General features: G+C 42.1%; 1 protein-coding gene across 1 annotated transcript in view; it reads left to right on the top strand.

Moving 5' to 3' along the window:
- Positions 1-16,149, top strand: part of thsd7aa (thrombospondin, type I, domain containing 7Aa) — a gene marked incomplete at both ends in the record, with an annotated part of 129,034 nt that overhangs the window by 50,761 nt on the left and 62,124 nt on the right. Inside the window, 3 exons of the mRNA XM_080045915.1 lie at positions 1,950-3,168; positions 7,854-8,102; positions 11,311-11,495. Coding sequence (XP_079902041.1) covers positions 1,950-3,168; positions 7,854-8,102; positions 11,311-11,495 — 1,653 coding nt within the window. The remainder of the gene's footprint in view (positions 1-1,949; positions 3,169-7,853; positions 8,103-11,310; positions 11,496-16,149) is intronic.

The raw sequence follows: 16,149 nt of genomic DNA, 5'->3' as shown, positions 1-16,149 counted from the left end.
CGTAAAGCCCATACATCCACATAAACACAGATAGTAGTGCAGAGGTAAGTAAGTAGTGCAGAGGTTAATGGGGAGGAAACACCAGGGTGTACATATGGGTTTTGAGCCTTGATTTAAAGGCAGAAATGTAGGGGGAATCACATTTGTCAGGTGGCAGTTGGTTCCACAAGCACGGAGCAACTAGTGCAAAGCACATTTCTGAGAGTTGTGCCAGTGGCATGGCTGTATACGCTGGTCACCAAAAGAAAGTGATTGTCTACAGTAGCTCAGAAGAGAGTGACATCTCAATTCCACTTAACGACACCACTTATGAGAGTTCAGATGGCCAGAAAGATGATGATGGTGACTTTGGGGTGATTTGTGCGACAAGACAACTTTTTTTCCGAAAGCTATATTTCTTAAACAGTTTATTCCAGATCCAAAGTTTTTATTGCCAGGGATGCACAACATCCTGAAATATATGTACATATTTGAGTTGGAGACATAACTGTCAAGGCCTCACTTTAAAATCACTTTGAGTAAAAAGTTGCACAAATCACCCCACCTTCCCCTATATATATATATATATATATATATATATATATATATATATTGTACACATTTACAAGAAATATACGTTCTAATATTGTTTACGATTTTTTTGTTGTTGATGGGCTGGCTCTTAAGAGGCCCATGAAAACAAACATCATGGCCTCATTTAGTGCTACAGTACAGGTTTCAAAATGCACAATTACATTTTTGTTGGTGTAACTAATACAAGTATGACTTATAACACACATTTTATTATTTTACTATCTAAAAAAAGGTTAGATATTGAATCCTTAATTCAAAGATTAAAATCCCACTTTTCCCCAACTCTTCTGATATTAACTAACTGCTAGAAACATCATTAGTGTGCGAGGGATGCTTTGCTGAGTCCGAAGGTTTTCCTAGCATTGTCACACCAGACAATGCTAATGATATGCACCGTTACACCGTTTCTCACATCAGCTCATTTCTATGTCACTGCTGTATAATTGATTAAGTCCTCAGCTGTTCTAAGCCTCTGCATCTGCTACAGAGTTTGAGCTGAAAGTCGATGTTTGCTTAGACCTATAATTGCTTTCGCATAAAATCCAGTGCGAGTGCAGTATTGAAAGAGAGTGATTTACCAGTAAGTGTGTATGTGTCAGGGCAATATTATTGCATGCAGAAGCACTTGGGTTTCAGATACACAATGTGGAAAAGGCAGCAGTGTTGTCCTTAGGAGCACTTTAGAACTATAAATAACATTCCCTTTCTGTGAAGTAGTACATTTTGTTGTTTTTCATGCCAGGAATTGATTAGTGTCCTGTGGAATGGTTCGTCCAAAGGCTGACTATGAAACATCAACTCACTTTATATTGCCTTAGTTATCCACTCTTGACAGCCTATTTGATGTGGAACTAACAGAGAGAAATTTGACTAGCTTAGTATGGCCATGGTCTTCTAGCAATGCCATGTTATTTCCATTCACGATTGCAGGTGCATTGCCTTCTACAGCTGCTGTAAAAACATCATTCTGGTTTTATTACAACTTAAGGTCTCAGCATTGCAAGCTTATCGTTATGAAAACTTTGCACTCACTTAAACAATGACTGTATGTGTGGTGGAAGTTGAACCATGCAGTCAGTCGGAAACAGAGATACATGTTAAGAACAGCCAATAAAAGTTAGTCGCTGCTCATATGTGTTTGTTTTTTTGTTTTGTTTTAAAATTCTACTGAGCAATCCCGCTATGTGCTCAGCTAATCTGGTAAATAAAGTGTTATCATTTCTGGAGGAAAAGTAGGGCAAAGGTTGTCATACACTGGAATTCAATTTCTCCAGAAAGAAGGATGCGCATTAGTCTATTACAGCAAACAGAACGCTACTCTTCTCAGTCCCACTGTGACCTTTTGACTGATCTCTCTTGTCCTCTCCTCTCTGCAGGTCCATGGGGTCGCTGTATGGGGAATGAGTGTGGACCTGGAGGCAGCCAGAGCCGGGCGGTGTGGTGTGCCCACTCTGAAGGCTGGACCACTATGTACAACAACTGCATCATGAAGGACAAGCCAGAGACCCAACAGAGCTGCTTCAGGGTGTGTGACTGGCACAAAGACCAGTACGACTGGCAACTGGGGGCCTGGAACCAGTGTGTCCCGGTGCTGACGCGTAACGCCGGAGCGCAGCGGCCAGACGTGTGCACACATGGAGAGGAGGGCATCCAAACCCGGGAGGTGGGCTGTGTGCAGAAGGCTGAGGCCGAGCCGGCGGAGGACGCCATCTGTGAATACTTTGAACCCAAACCACGTCTGGAGCAGGCCTGTCTTATCCCCTGTCCGCTGGACTGTGTTGTGTCTGAGTTCATCCCTTGGACTCCCTGCTCTAAAACCTGCGGGATTGGCTTACAAAACCGGATCCGCTTCGTCCTGGCTCCGCCGCTGTTTGGCGGATCGGCCTGCCCCAACCTGACCGAGTTCCAGTCCTGCCAGCTGGGCCCGTGTGATGGAGAGGAGAGCCTCTACAGCCTCAGGGTGGGACCGTGGGGGCCCTGCTCTGTCCCCATGCCAAGGCCAGCCAGACAAGCTGGCACACCACCACACACAGACAGCAGCGACACACCGGCCAAGGAGAGTGAGAAACTACTCACAGAAGATGGTGAGAAAAAGCCCAGGGAGGGTGAGAAGACATCCAAAGGGGGTGAGAAGCAGCCAGAAGAGGGTCTCAAAGAGTCCGGGAAGGGCAAGAAACAGTCTAAAGTAGGGGAAAAGCAGGGCAAAGAGGGGGGCAAAAGATCCAAAGAAGGTAGAAAGCGTTCCAGAGACGGTGATGACAAGCCATCCAGAGCTGACAAGCTATCCAGAGCAGAGAGGAAGCTGGCCAGAGCCAACAGGAGGCTGAGTGACGGGCCGTCCACACAGGAGGACCGGCCCAAACGACAGAAGAAAGCCAAGAACAAAGAGAAGAGAGAGAAGAAGAGAGAGAAGGTCCTGCAGAGGTTGAGGGAGAGGGGGAAAGCCAAGGATCCTGAGACCAGGGAACTCATCAAGCAGAAGAGGAACAAGAACCGTCAGAACCGCCCTGGAGGGAAGTCCTGGGCCCTGCAGGTGGGCTACCAGACCAGAGAGGTCACCTGTGTGCACAAGAGTGGGGCCGTCGAAGCTCTCGGGTAAGAATAGTTCTCCATGAGCGTTAATCATTGAGAAATATATGAAATAACGATAATGCTAAGGTACTGGTAAAGTACTGGTGACAACTTTAAATGCCAATGAAGGACTGAGTGTGTCCTTTATTTGGTGTCTAGCTTGTCAAACCTTCGTGTGGGATACTGGATTTAGCATCGTATCAAAGACAGGCCAATAATGTTTTTCCCTTTTCTGCTAAAATGTTCTTGTTTTACCACAGTCTGTTCATACATGGGTGCCTTTTTTTAGTTTTTTCAACCAAAGCTGGCATGAACAGATGTTGTAGGACGAAAGAATTTCAGAAACATTCAAAACAATGTAAATGAATGTCTTTGTAAAACAAAAGAAAAAACAGTACAGCAGCAGAACAGCATACTGTAGATATGACAGATCCCCTGATGACTAACCATAGTTGTTTCATTGGACAATACAAAACCATGTTCAATCTAAAACTAGCCTACTTTGTTTGCCTATCATGCAGATGTGACGTTAGCTCGTTGACAGTGTATTGTTTATTTATTTTCATTTACTGGACGTGAGATAAGGCTTGTTCGATGTGCAGTGTCGAGTGCTTTATGTTCCACCTCAATGCACCGTCAATAGCACTCAATGGCTTCAAGTACCGTATACTGTAACACTCACTGTAAATGTTGAGAAACCCTGTTGGCATAGATAGATAGATAGATAGATAGATAGATAGATAGATAGATAGATAGATAGATAGATAGATAGATAGATAGATAGATAGATAGATAGATAGATAGATAGATAGATAGATAGATAGATAGATAGATAGATAGAAAGAAAGATACAGTAGATACGTATGTACTTATTCATTCATAATATTTAGTCAGAGCTGATTGAGATCATTCATAATCCTACATGAAAGTTTAATTAGCCGACTGTGTCCGTGGTTTCATCACTGTCATAGCATGATATAAATGACTTGTAAATGATATCTACTTATCTATCATTCATTATGATGCAGTGTAGGCCCTCAGTAATAGTGGCAAAGTCAGTAAGGAACAATTGCTCCATTTAAATGAATCAATGCTCAACATCAATCTTTTCTTTAGTGTACTGTACATGCATACAGCTCTGGAAACAAATGAAGAGACCACTCCAAATGTTCAGTGTCTCTCGTTTGACTATTTATAGGCATATGTTTGAGTAGAATGAACATTTTGGTTTTATAATGTAAACTACTGACAACATTTCTAGCAAATTCCAATACGTTTTTTGTCATTTTCAATAAGTAATGTAGAGATGAAGATTTAAGAAAAATCCAGACTGGTCTCTTACTTTTTTCCAGAGCTGTACATCTCCCAGCTTAATAACACTGGACACATTGGTCCGAGTTTCACTTTGAGATCCATCCTAAGATTGTAGGCTCTGTATAAATGTTTGTTCTCCAAAGGGGTCAATGTCCATGTGGTGTGTCTGAGAGCCAGGGCTCTTTGTGTGTGAGATGGATGCCCTCATTCTGTCTCCCTTTGCCTGTGTGTCCGGCTCAAATAGAGGCCACTGAGCAGCTTCCATTTACAGTCTTTTGTGATCATAGACTTTGCTTTTAATGTCTGGGTGAAGGTCAGAAATTCATCAATCATTTATACACTTCATCATTGTCATATCCCCCAGCATTTTCAAGTAGTAGAATATTATTTTTGCATGATTCCGGATGGGATATCTACTTTGGAATCTAAAACCCCCTAAAAAAAAGGAGGGCTCACTCCTTTATTTATTTATTTGTGTCACTGCATGCCACTGAAAGCACAGCTGGACTGAAAGCTTGAAAGAGGCTTATGTGATGGTGATGATCGTATTAATGTTGACCGGAGCAAGCGGGGTCAAGTTTAATTACAGTTGGAGCTAGTCACTATGGGAATTTTATAATAGTGCTAATTATGCCTGTGTCCGGGCTATACAGAGATAAACTCCCACTGGACCCAAATCTAGTGTTTAAAAACAAAAATAAAGAGGTGTATAAATTAGAATAAGGTTTCAAAGTTTGATTGTTTTTATTGTAGTATTAAGATTATGAATCATCAAGATCATCAGGATAATGTTTATTTTGGAATGCTATTCTATTTTGGCGTCTAAGAAGTTAAGAAGCTGTCGAGGGAAGATGATAAAAGTTGTAAAGAAAATGATATATATATATTTATATATACAGCTCTGGAAAAAATGAAGAGACCACTCCAAATGTTCAGTCTCTCTCGTTTTACTCTTTAGAGGCATATGTTTGAGTAGAATGAACATTTTGGTTTTACAATATAGACTACTGACAACATTTCTACCAAATTCCGATACATGTTTTGTCATTAAGAGCATTTTCAATAAGTAATGTAGAGATGAAGATTTAATAAAAATCCAGACTTCCGGAGCTGTATACTGTACATATAAAATACTTTATTGTGACAGCTGATATGTGGTTGAGCTTACAGCATCTGTCAATGTTATTTCATCTAATTGGTTCAAATGCATGCAGTGACCTTTGTTTACCATTACTAGGCAAGATAAACCATGTAACCATATGGATTATGACATCTGTCTATCAGAGACACAGGTTTAGCATGAATTTGTTGTAGCATTGCATCAGGAGGATGCTGAGTTGTTCGGTCAAGTTGTGAGAATAAATGATGCTTTTTGGTTCTGTATTCTGGTGGGCATGTTGCAATAAATAATATTACTGACATTTAAGGATGAGCCCGAATGTTTGGCAACTGATAAAAAAAGAGCAAAGAAAAAAATCACGTTTATCAAGTGAAATTCCAAGTAAATTTTTCAGAACAATGATGTTTCTGATGATATGATGATATGATCAAATATCAACCAGCATGGAGTGAGGCGCAACACGCAGCAAACATGCCGGCAACTGTATGGAAGTATAACATACAGCAGACGCTGTTCAGTTGAAATATCTTGAAAGGGCTTACTGTACATCCACTAGTCGGAATGACCTGAGGTAAAATTAGTTAAGTAGGCATGATACGATGACAGCCAGCAATTGAAGTTGAATCCCTGCGTTCCTTCCTTACTATTTAGTATGCCAGAAAAAGATTTAGGATGTCCCAATACATGCAGGTCAATTGTAGTATGCTGAAAATACATAAATGCCCAACTAACTCCAATTGCATTTTGGAGTATTCGTCTTTATTCTTGACATTTCTCGACATAATGAAAAAAAAAACTTCCTTTACTTATTTTATTTTCTCTCCTGTGTCCTTAAACTCTTCTTTACTTCAGTATGTAGTGTAGTAAAAAGAAAAAAAACATGTGATTTGGAACGTAGGGTATATTTGGCCAACAAAAAACTATAGTCAAAGAGTCAAACCTACACCAAGCTGCTGTGGCTTTTTACCAGAGAAAGGGTTTTTAAAGAAAGAACTTTGATTGCTGCAGGACAATTGCGATAAAAAGAAAGAGAGAAAAAAAAGCAGACATGTTTGTTTGTGTAGGAATCTTCAGAAGGCTCACAGAGGTTCAGGGGAGCAGCTGAGGAAAGATTTGAACTGTTGTGTGTCATTATCCAAAATGGCCTTTCAACCGCTACAAAACACACACAGAGAAACTAGAGTCTTTCAACTTTAGATCAAACAAAGCCTTGGTGCTGTGAAGTCGCCATTTCTATTTTTATTTTGTTACAAAAAACAAATTGTCTGGGTTTGTAAAGAACAATGTTTAGTTATTGGCTGACTGAGAGACAAATGAAAGCTGTAGGAAGGGTCTTAACATATACTCTATGTTATAATTAATTATACACTCACGTTATTCAGCTCTTAATTATAGGCAATTAATTAATTTGGGGAACAAATTTAGCTCTTTGTCTCTCTTTCTTTGTTTCTCTATTTATCTACTACAGCTTTCTGTGAAGGCTGTGATGTCACTACGATGCTTATTGTCACATTATGAACATACAAAGTGGAGTCACAGTTTTGACTCATTTAATTTTGATTCTATAAGCAATGTACAAATGAATTCAGGCTGTCGCTTTGGATGTTTATTGAAGATGTCTGTCAAGATGATAAATAGGAATAGTACATTTTTTTTTACTAAAAATAGAGTTACAGTTAATTCAATATTGTTGTCACAGTTCAAACATTGTGTTGATCCATGTTGAGGTCAACGACTTCATGAACCAATCAGGGACTGCCTTCCACTAACGGACGGAAAGTGGTAGGAGGGTCCGGTCTGACTGGAGGAATGATTGAAGAATATACTTGAACCAATCAGGTACTGCCTTTCACTAAACTGACGGGGTTGCACTCCTCCCCCCATGGAGATTGGAGAAATGCCGGATTGAAAAACAAATGTAAAGCTGACTCCAGATCAGGGCTGGTCTCGCCAGGCAAGGATTTAATGGGAACTAAACATCGTTATCCTCCCTGTAATTAAGTTATACCTACATCTTCACCCACCACTCTGACCTTCTTTATGCTCTTAGTTATTTACCATTAAGAAGCAACGGATGGGAAAGGACTTTTTATGTTTAGGAAAACAGTTACAACAGTGTGTATCTGCCCAACAAGTGCAATTGTGGCCTGGTACTCTTTGCTACGATAATACAAAATGCCTCATGTTTTAATTTCAATGATTAAAGTATATTAAAAGTGTCCATCTTGAGGTTTTTGTTTGATTGTATCTTGTGTGTTTCTCCTCCTGTCCACAGCCTGTGCTCTCAGGAGATGCTGCCCGTCACCTTCCAGGCCTGTGTCATGACCAAAGACTGTGACGTGACGGAGTGGTCTGACTGGTCGCTGTGTTCCAAGCAGTGTAACGAGGCCGACGGAGCCACGGGGGAGCGCACTCGCACCAGGAGGGTGAGCCAGTTCCCTATCGGCGGAGGAGCAGACTGCCCCGAGCTGGAGGAGAAGGAGCCCTGTCGCCCCCTGGGAGATGGAGTTCCACCCTGCATTGAGTAAGCAGGAATAGACACACCCTGCGTTCCAATCCCCATACTTCAATACTATTTAGTATGCCAGAAAAAGATTTAGCACGTCCCAATACATGCAGGTCAATTAGTAGTATACTGAAAATACCTACTAGATGCCCAGCTAACTCCAATTTAGCAGTATTTGTCTTTATTCTAGACATTTCTCGACATAATGAAAACTTATCTGATTTTTTTCTCTCAATTGGCCCTAAAACTCTTCTGTACTTTAGTATGTAGTGTAGTAAAAAGAAAAAGTATGTGAATTGGAACGCAGGGACAGATGGGAAAATAGTTATGGCATCTGCTAGTTTGTGTAATTGAAGGGGCACTATTCTACTTTTGATCAGTCAGAGAAGGGAACATTTTCTTTGGTATATTCTCATAACTGAATAAAGAAAAACTTTACTCACAGGAAAATTGGATCCCTGGAACACCGTTTAGGATAGAAAGCTACTGTACATGAAAAGTCACTATTTGGCTATTGTTACACCAGCAGGGCCCCAGTTTTGTCAACAAACATATTCAAGTCTTACGTTTGGTTCCAGCTGATGCTTCAAAATGACTATGTTTTGATTTACGGTATGATGACAGAATTATTCAATACTAGGAATTGCACATAGCCTGGAGAAAAATAGATTGTAAACTACTTGCATGCTATGTTCAAATGTTAACAAATCCACGTCCCCTGACACTGCATAGTGGCACCTTTTTAAAGTTGGGTGGACTTACAATTATTTCAAAATAATCTGGAAATTCCCATTTGATGTTTTTATGACCCAATATACTGAATATACTGAATGCAAGAAAGTCATGTGATCATTTTTATTGGCCTGTTTTTACGAGAAGAGTATAATCATCCATTATGCGAAACAGTAAATCAAAGACACAGCAAGCTGGTAGGAGAGAGGCAGTATGTGGCTCTGGCCATGGTGCTGAAACAACTGCTCTGTCTGAAGTGTGTCCCCCATCTGGGCAACTTAAAGCCCCCGGCATGCATTGCTTTCCCAGGGGCCTCATTGTCCCGCCGCAGCAGTGCAGAGGAAACTGGGAGAGAGAGAGAGAGAGAGAGAGAGAGAGAGAGAGAGAGAGAGAGAGAGAGAGAGAGAGAGAGAGAGAGAGAGAGAGAGAGAGAAAGTGAGGCCTTGCTCATAAATATGGAGCCTTTTCAATTGACGACCTCAAATGAATTCCATTATCAGCAAATATTGAGGCAGGGGTTATCATTTTTCTGACCTTAGGGGTTGGAAACCACAATGCATTATTGCTGAGGCAGACTGCAGCCAATTCACTAAGCAGACACAAACCCCATCTATGAATAGCCACTGCAATTACCAACCTTCTTTCAGCTTTAAAAAGCCCCAGTCTGGCAGAGCGCCTATAGTGCACACGCCTGGTTAGATTGCAAAGATCCTGAGGCATAATAATAATGTAATGCAAACAGAGATCTATTGGTCAATGACATTAGAAGTAGTTCTCACAATGCTGGGAGGAGCCCCTCAGGCACAAGTGATGCTGTTCAGTGCACATTGGGGCGACCGTGGCTCAGTTGGTAGAGCGGGTTGGCCAATGATCCAAGGGTTGGCGGTTCGATCCCCGCCCGGCCACCTGTGTCATGGTTGTTGTGTCCTTGGGCAAGACACTTCACCCACCTTGCCTGGTGTGAATGTGTATGACTGCTGTATGTTTGAGGTGGTGGTCGGAGGGGCCGTTGGCGCGGTCAGTCAGCCCCAGGGCAGCTGTGGCTACTATTGTAGTTTACCACCATCGGTATGACTGTGTGTGAATGAATGGAACCTGGAACCCTGTAAAGCACTTTGAGTCCTTAGGGAATAAAGCGCTATATAAATCCAATCCATTATTATTACATAATAAAGCCATGCACACCGGGAGATATGACAACAAACAAGGATAGTTGTTTGAAGTAAAGAAGAAAAAAAAGGTTATTTGCTGACTGGATTTCTGACATCCTGGACAACATACAGCTCCGGAAAAAATGAAGAGACCAGTCTGGATTTTTCTTAAATCTCCATCTCTACATTACTTATTGAAAATGCTCTTAATGACAAAAAATGTATTGGAAATTGGTATAAATGTTGTCAGTTGTTTATATTATAAAACCAAAATGTTCATTCTACTCAAGCATATGCATATAGATAGTAAAACGAGAGAACATTTGGAGTGGTCTCTTCATTTTTTCCAGAGCTGTATAATAAACAACTGTAAAAAAAACAAGATAATATACAACCGTTACAATGCGACCCTTTACATACAGTATTAAAAACCGCTAAGTTGCAAAAGTGGCAGAAAACCGTTACAAATATTTAGATTTATTGAGTTTTTGAGTTATTCTTCTATAATTCTGGATGTTTGACTTATCCTCTCAGTGAGGTGAACGTATGATTCTAATAAGACCAGACCATTAGTTAATAAATGCATAAAATTGTTTTTAGGATGTAAACCCAAATACATATGACATTACCGTAACACATTCATACAATGGTTACCCTCAGAAATAGGTTATGTTTTTGTCAATTGAAACCAATTTATTTGGTCAATTAAATTGCCATGTCGCAGAAATTGCAGCCAGACCATAGTGTGTATGGCAACAACTCAACAACGTACAATGATAGAGCTCCTTTTTCCCTTTGTCTTTGTCTGAAAAGTTGATACCGATTCACGCCATTTAATATATTGATTGATTCTCTTAAAGGTGGGGTAAGCAATTCTGGAGAATGTATGTTGACAAAACTTTTTGCCAAATCAGTGTTATATCTCCTTAAAAATCTGCAGGCACGTTTACATGTACGGTGGGCCCCCTTTGTTTACATTCCCTTTGTTTAGATTCCAGTTTACAGAGCCTAGGCTGTGTATTAACACCAACTTTTTTTTCCAATGCACTCACAGTATGGACAGGATTTGGCAGATTATTAGGAGAAATTCACTGATTTGACAAAAAAGTGATTTTGTCAACAAATATTCTCCAGAGTTGCTGACACCACCTTTAATGCCTTTATTGAAGAAAAGACAACTTGTGTCTTATATAGTGTATCAGGCTGACTCTTAGTGTGTCTGTCCCTTCAGTTACAGCTTGTCTTATATAGTGTATCAGGCTGACTCTTAGTGTGTCTGTCCCTTCAGTTACAGCTTGTCTTATATAGTGTATCAGGCTGACTCTAGTGTGTTTGTCCTTCAGTTACAGCTGGAAGACAACAGAGTGGACAGAGTGCAGGGTGGACGTGTTGCTAAGCCAACAGGACCGTCGGCGGGGCAACCAGACGGGTTTGTGTGGAGGAGGGATCCAGACCAGAGAGGTGTACTGTGTTCAGACCAGCACAGACACACCTCCACCCAACATGGGCTCACTCAGAAGCAAAGAAGGTACCTCTATAACACTTTCCTTCTTTCTTTTGTCTATTGGCTTCGCTGTTGATATGTTTGATCCATATTTATTAGAGAGATAGAGAGACAGAGATGACATGGGTCAGAGAGGGGAATGACATGCAGAGACAGAGGACAACCCCGGGCTGGATTCTAACCCGGGTCTGCTGTGAAGAGGACTGTAGAGCCACTAAAGTTAGAAATATTAACGAATGAGCTTATGGTATGGAGAAGAATTAACGGGGATATTGTCTCATAACTCTAATATAATCTCCTCGGCAAATCAGAAAAAAACAGAGCAAATATTTTTTGTCAAGAGAATCATTTCGCTTCCGTATGAGAAGCCATAGTCTATTTTAAAAAGTTACGCATATCAGCAGTAAAGTATTAAGCTGGCGCGGCACAGCATTGCTGACAGTGTTTTATATTCGCTGTATAATATGTTGGCACGCTATAGCCTAATACTGTGCAGTAAACAGACTGTCGCTTCTTTTAAATGAGGAGTGAAAGACATTGGCCGCGTTTCCCAGATTCGTTAAGAGCCTCTTTGGGCTAAGTACTTCTTTGGAGCGCTCTTAGGAACGCTGTGAAAGAAGAATGCGTTTCCCAGATTTGTTCTTAGCGAAAGTAGCTCTTTCACTAAGATGGAACTGTACGACGGCGCTGACCCACTCTTTCAACCTTCTTAGCGACCAAATCGTCAGTGATCATGCCGCGTCAGGGAAATTTATTTCCTCCACTTTTCGAAATAATAAAACAACGTTCAATGCGGACCACTGGCGCAAGAAACATAGACTAATAGTAGAGAAAAAAAATGTTTTAATGAATTACACGTTTACGTTTTCCATACACAAGAGTTTATAGTAGGCCTACTACACATAAAAAAACATCAACAACCCTGTGGCATTTGACAGATCAAAGAAACAGATTTAATTGAACTCAGCTGAACCTCATCCAGAGCGGCTCCACCTGCTTTAAAGGCGATGCCAAAGTCCGCGCGTGTGAGAAACCATGGCTGCAATACAACAGCCTCGCCGTGCGCGAAGCCAGACGGTTTACATAGATGCATACGTGCGTCTGCACTTCTCCCCACTGGACGTGCTATCAGACCGGGCCGTCCAGGCAAAGTACCGACTGCCCCGGCCGTGCGGAGATCCAACGGCTGATCACTCTGGTGTCTCATGCAATTTTTCCTTCAGCCCCCCGGAGATGCAGCTTCTGGTTGCGCTGCGTTTTTAAGAACATATCAACCTCTTCTGAGGTCCAACAACCCCCAGCCCTTACCCCTTTACCACCAGTCACCAAGCACTGAGCACTAAACCATAAACCCACAACCACCACATCACCCATATCAACTCTCAGGCCTGAAGGCTGAAATAAATAAACAGAACCAGCAGATGTAGGCTACATGTAACGTCCTGCACACTATGATTATTGCTGCAGTGTCCGAGTGCTTTACCTGAAAGTCTGGCACTGGAATGCTGTTGAAAGGGCACACTATACGCACACGTCATTAACCTACGCTTAGATAAATTACAAATTGCCTGGGACTTTTTGTTGCTATAGGTTTGACACTCTCATTTCAATGCAAAATGATCCACACAATACATGGTTGAAAAGGAAACCAAAGTAGTTTATTGAAACCATATGGGGGAGGGGTTACTCCGCGCTGTCTTTACTGGGCGTCTGCATCACCTGCAACGAAGGGAGATTGATTAGTGAAACCTTCTCACTCTTCCTTTTTGTTTGGTTCTGGAACTCCTGCCACTTCTTCCTCACAGCACGCCAGTCACGCAGGCCACATGGGATGGAGGGGGACATATTTTCGGCTATGGCCTGCCTAACACGGTTCTTCACCGTGATGTTCTTTTTGCCCCTTGTTCCCCCGAATAAAACTGCCAGACCTCGTCCACTAAGACGCCCATCTCCTCCGCGGTAAACGACGGTGCCCGCTTGTTTCTTTTGCTGCCGCTTTCTTCCACTCTCACATGTGTGTGCCTATCCACGGGGTATATATGCGCTAATGGGCTTGATTACTACTTGGATACACTTGTTGCCACACCCCCCCCCGCACCCACACCCACACGATACATGCGTAGCCTAATTCCACCTGTGTGGGGGGGACCACGGGGCGCTGTGTGTGACTTATGAACTGATAAAGAGGTGGGTGATCGATTCGCCTGGCATCGATTTATTCAGTTTCAGCACCACCGCGGTGGACAGCTCCCACCAAAGTACTTCTTTCGCTTCGTCTTACGCGTTCTCCAAAGAAGGCACTTAAGAAGCCATCTGGGAAACACCCGTATCTTAACGTTCCTTCTTTGGCGAACCCTTCTTTCGACCCTTCTTTGGCCCCAAAGAACGATCGATTCTGGGAAACGCGGCCATTAACGTCAGACACATGAGGTGACAGTTTCCATTGAAGAGCCTGATTGATTTATTACCAGATCCATTTTCCTCAAGTGATCACAGTTTAAATTATCATATAATTTTTATATTCATACTAGGCTATTTAACGAGGCTCGTCTGTGACTTTAGGATCGCACAAGTGAACAGTAACGATCGCGTGCAGCCGCAGCGTTACATGAATCCACCTGACATAAATCTGTTCAGTGGCACAGACGTTAAAAAGCATACAATACTAATATGTTTATTAATCGGAATGTAGAGCATGTCACGATGTGTAAGGTGGCCGCCTACATGAACGGACCGAGGGCTGAGAACAAGGCTACTGATCAGATAAATGATCGGTCAAACGTAAAATCATCAGGAAATGATAAAAACATCCCGATGGAGATTCTATGGAGTGATTTTGCTTCAAACTGTACAGGGACGCGTGTGACAGTGACACTCTTTCTTCAGTCGGAGCTGCAGCGTAAAGTGAAAACAAACTCAGGGTAGGTCTAACCACCTCCCGAGCAGGTTAGACCCACGGCGTATGTTGCCGCAGTAACTGACTCTCGGTTGCACTGAACCTGCTACCTGAAACGGAAAACCCAGAGTTTCCACTAACTCAGAGCGAACAAACTCTGGGTTGCCTCAAAACCAGCTACCTGAAACAGGCCTCTGCACAGTTAATCTTAGAAATAATTCTATCAAGGGCTGTTATCAGCTTAATAGCGAACAAACAACATCAGAGAAGAGTAGAGGAGCGGGAAAATAGCTAAATCTTGGCAGAAAATGCAAAGAGGCTTTTGTGGAATAAACTATGCAATTACTAACAGCTCATGTTTTTGACACAGGCGAGTTATAAACGGCATCAACTCAGATCAGTGGGAGCCGAGTGGGAGACGGCAAAAAAAAAAAAAAATGTGTTTATGAGCTTTTGAATCATCTGCTTATAGGCGTGCACACACACACACACACACACACACACACACACACACACAGAAACACAAACACACATGCACACTCGCACATACACACACGCATGCACGCACGCACGCACACAAACTCACACACACACACAGAAGCACGCACGCACGCACACACACACACACACACACACACACACACACAAATATACACAGAAACACAAACACACATGCACACTCGCACGTACACACACGCACGCACGCACGCACACAAACAAACACACACACACACACACACACACACACACCAAAGCCGTATCATCTGTTCCAGTCACTGATATCCTCCCCTCTCTTGCTCCATGTGTGTGTGAACCACAGAGGAGTATTAAAGCGCCCTCGTATCATTCTGGAACTAAGTTATATGAATATGCTAATGTGCTACCAGCAGATGAAATATGAGCTTTCGCTTAAACTGGCATTACCGAGCACACACAGACTCCGGAAGTGGCCTGGTATAGAAGCACACACCCATGCTTTACCCAGCACCGACACACAATAAGTCTCAGCCCATCTGCACTGGCATCTCCTGCTGAAAAACTTGCTGCATATTTTCATCCTTCAGTGTCAGTATTTCCACGTCATTGCCAACTTTGTTAAAAGTGGAGAGCAGAGGTGACTTTCCATTATGGTACAAAGAAAAATCCCCTTGTCATTTTTACGAATAGATCCCAGCTGAAATGGAACTAACTGCCTTCAGATTAGCACAAATGGCCGATTGAAATTTGCTATTGAACGACAAGACATTTTTCCATACTCGATAGTATGGAGGCATTTGCGTCAAAGTATGGACCTTCCAATCCATACCTAGCCCTACCTTTCTCCATTAAACATATTGTCAGGACGAGATACTGTAGAAAACATATATAAACTGATATCGAAACACATTTTTAAACTGATAAATAAAGAGTTCAAAAATTAATATATATATGCTGTAGAAAAATAAGTGAGTTCACCTCTAGCCACAGCTGTCCTGAACAATTGCTATGGAAAGTGTATTGGAAAGTAGGGAGTCATTAATGGAGGTATTATGACAGGTGAAGGGTGATTAGATTTGGCTTTAACAAAAGGCTGGTGACAGAGGGAGAAAAAGAGAGAAGAAAGAATGGTGGAATGGATGGGATAAATGAGGGGAAGCTTTGTCAGCTCAGCTCTACAGTCCCACACACACACTCACACTGCACCTGTCCCTGCTCTCACAAACACACACACACACACACACACACACACACACACACACACACACACACACACACACACACACACACACCTGCCCCTGTTCT

Source organism: Ammodytes marinus, assembly GCF_949987685.1.
Source record: "Ammodytes marinus genome assembly, chromosome: 17".
NCBI classification, from domain to species: Eukaryota; Metazoa; Chordata; class Actinopteri; order Uranoscopiformes; family Ammodytidae; genus Ammodytes; species Ammodytes marinus.
Note: the sequence above shows the minus strand (reverse complement) of the source record. Positions and strands in the feature narration are given on the sequence as shown.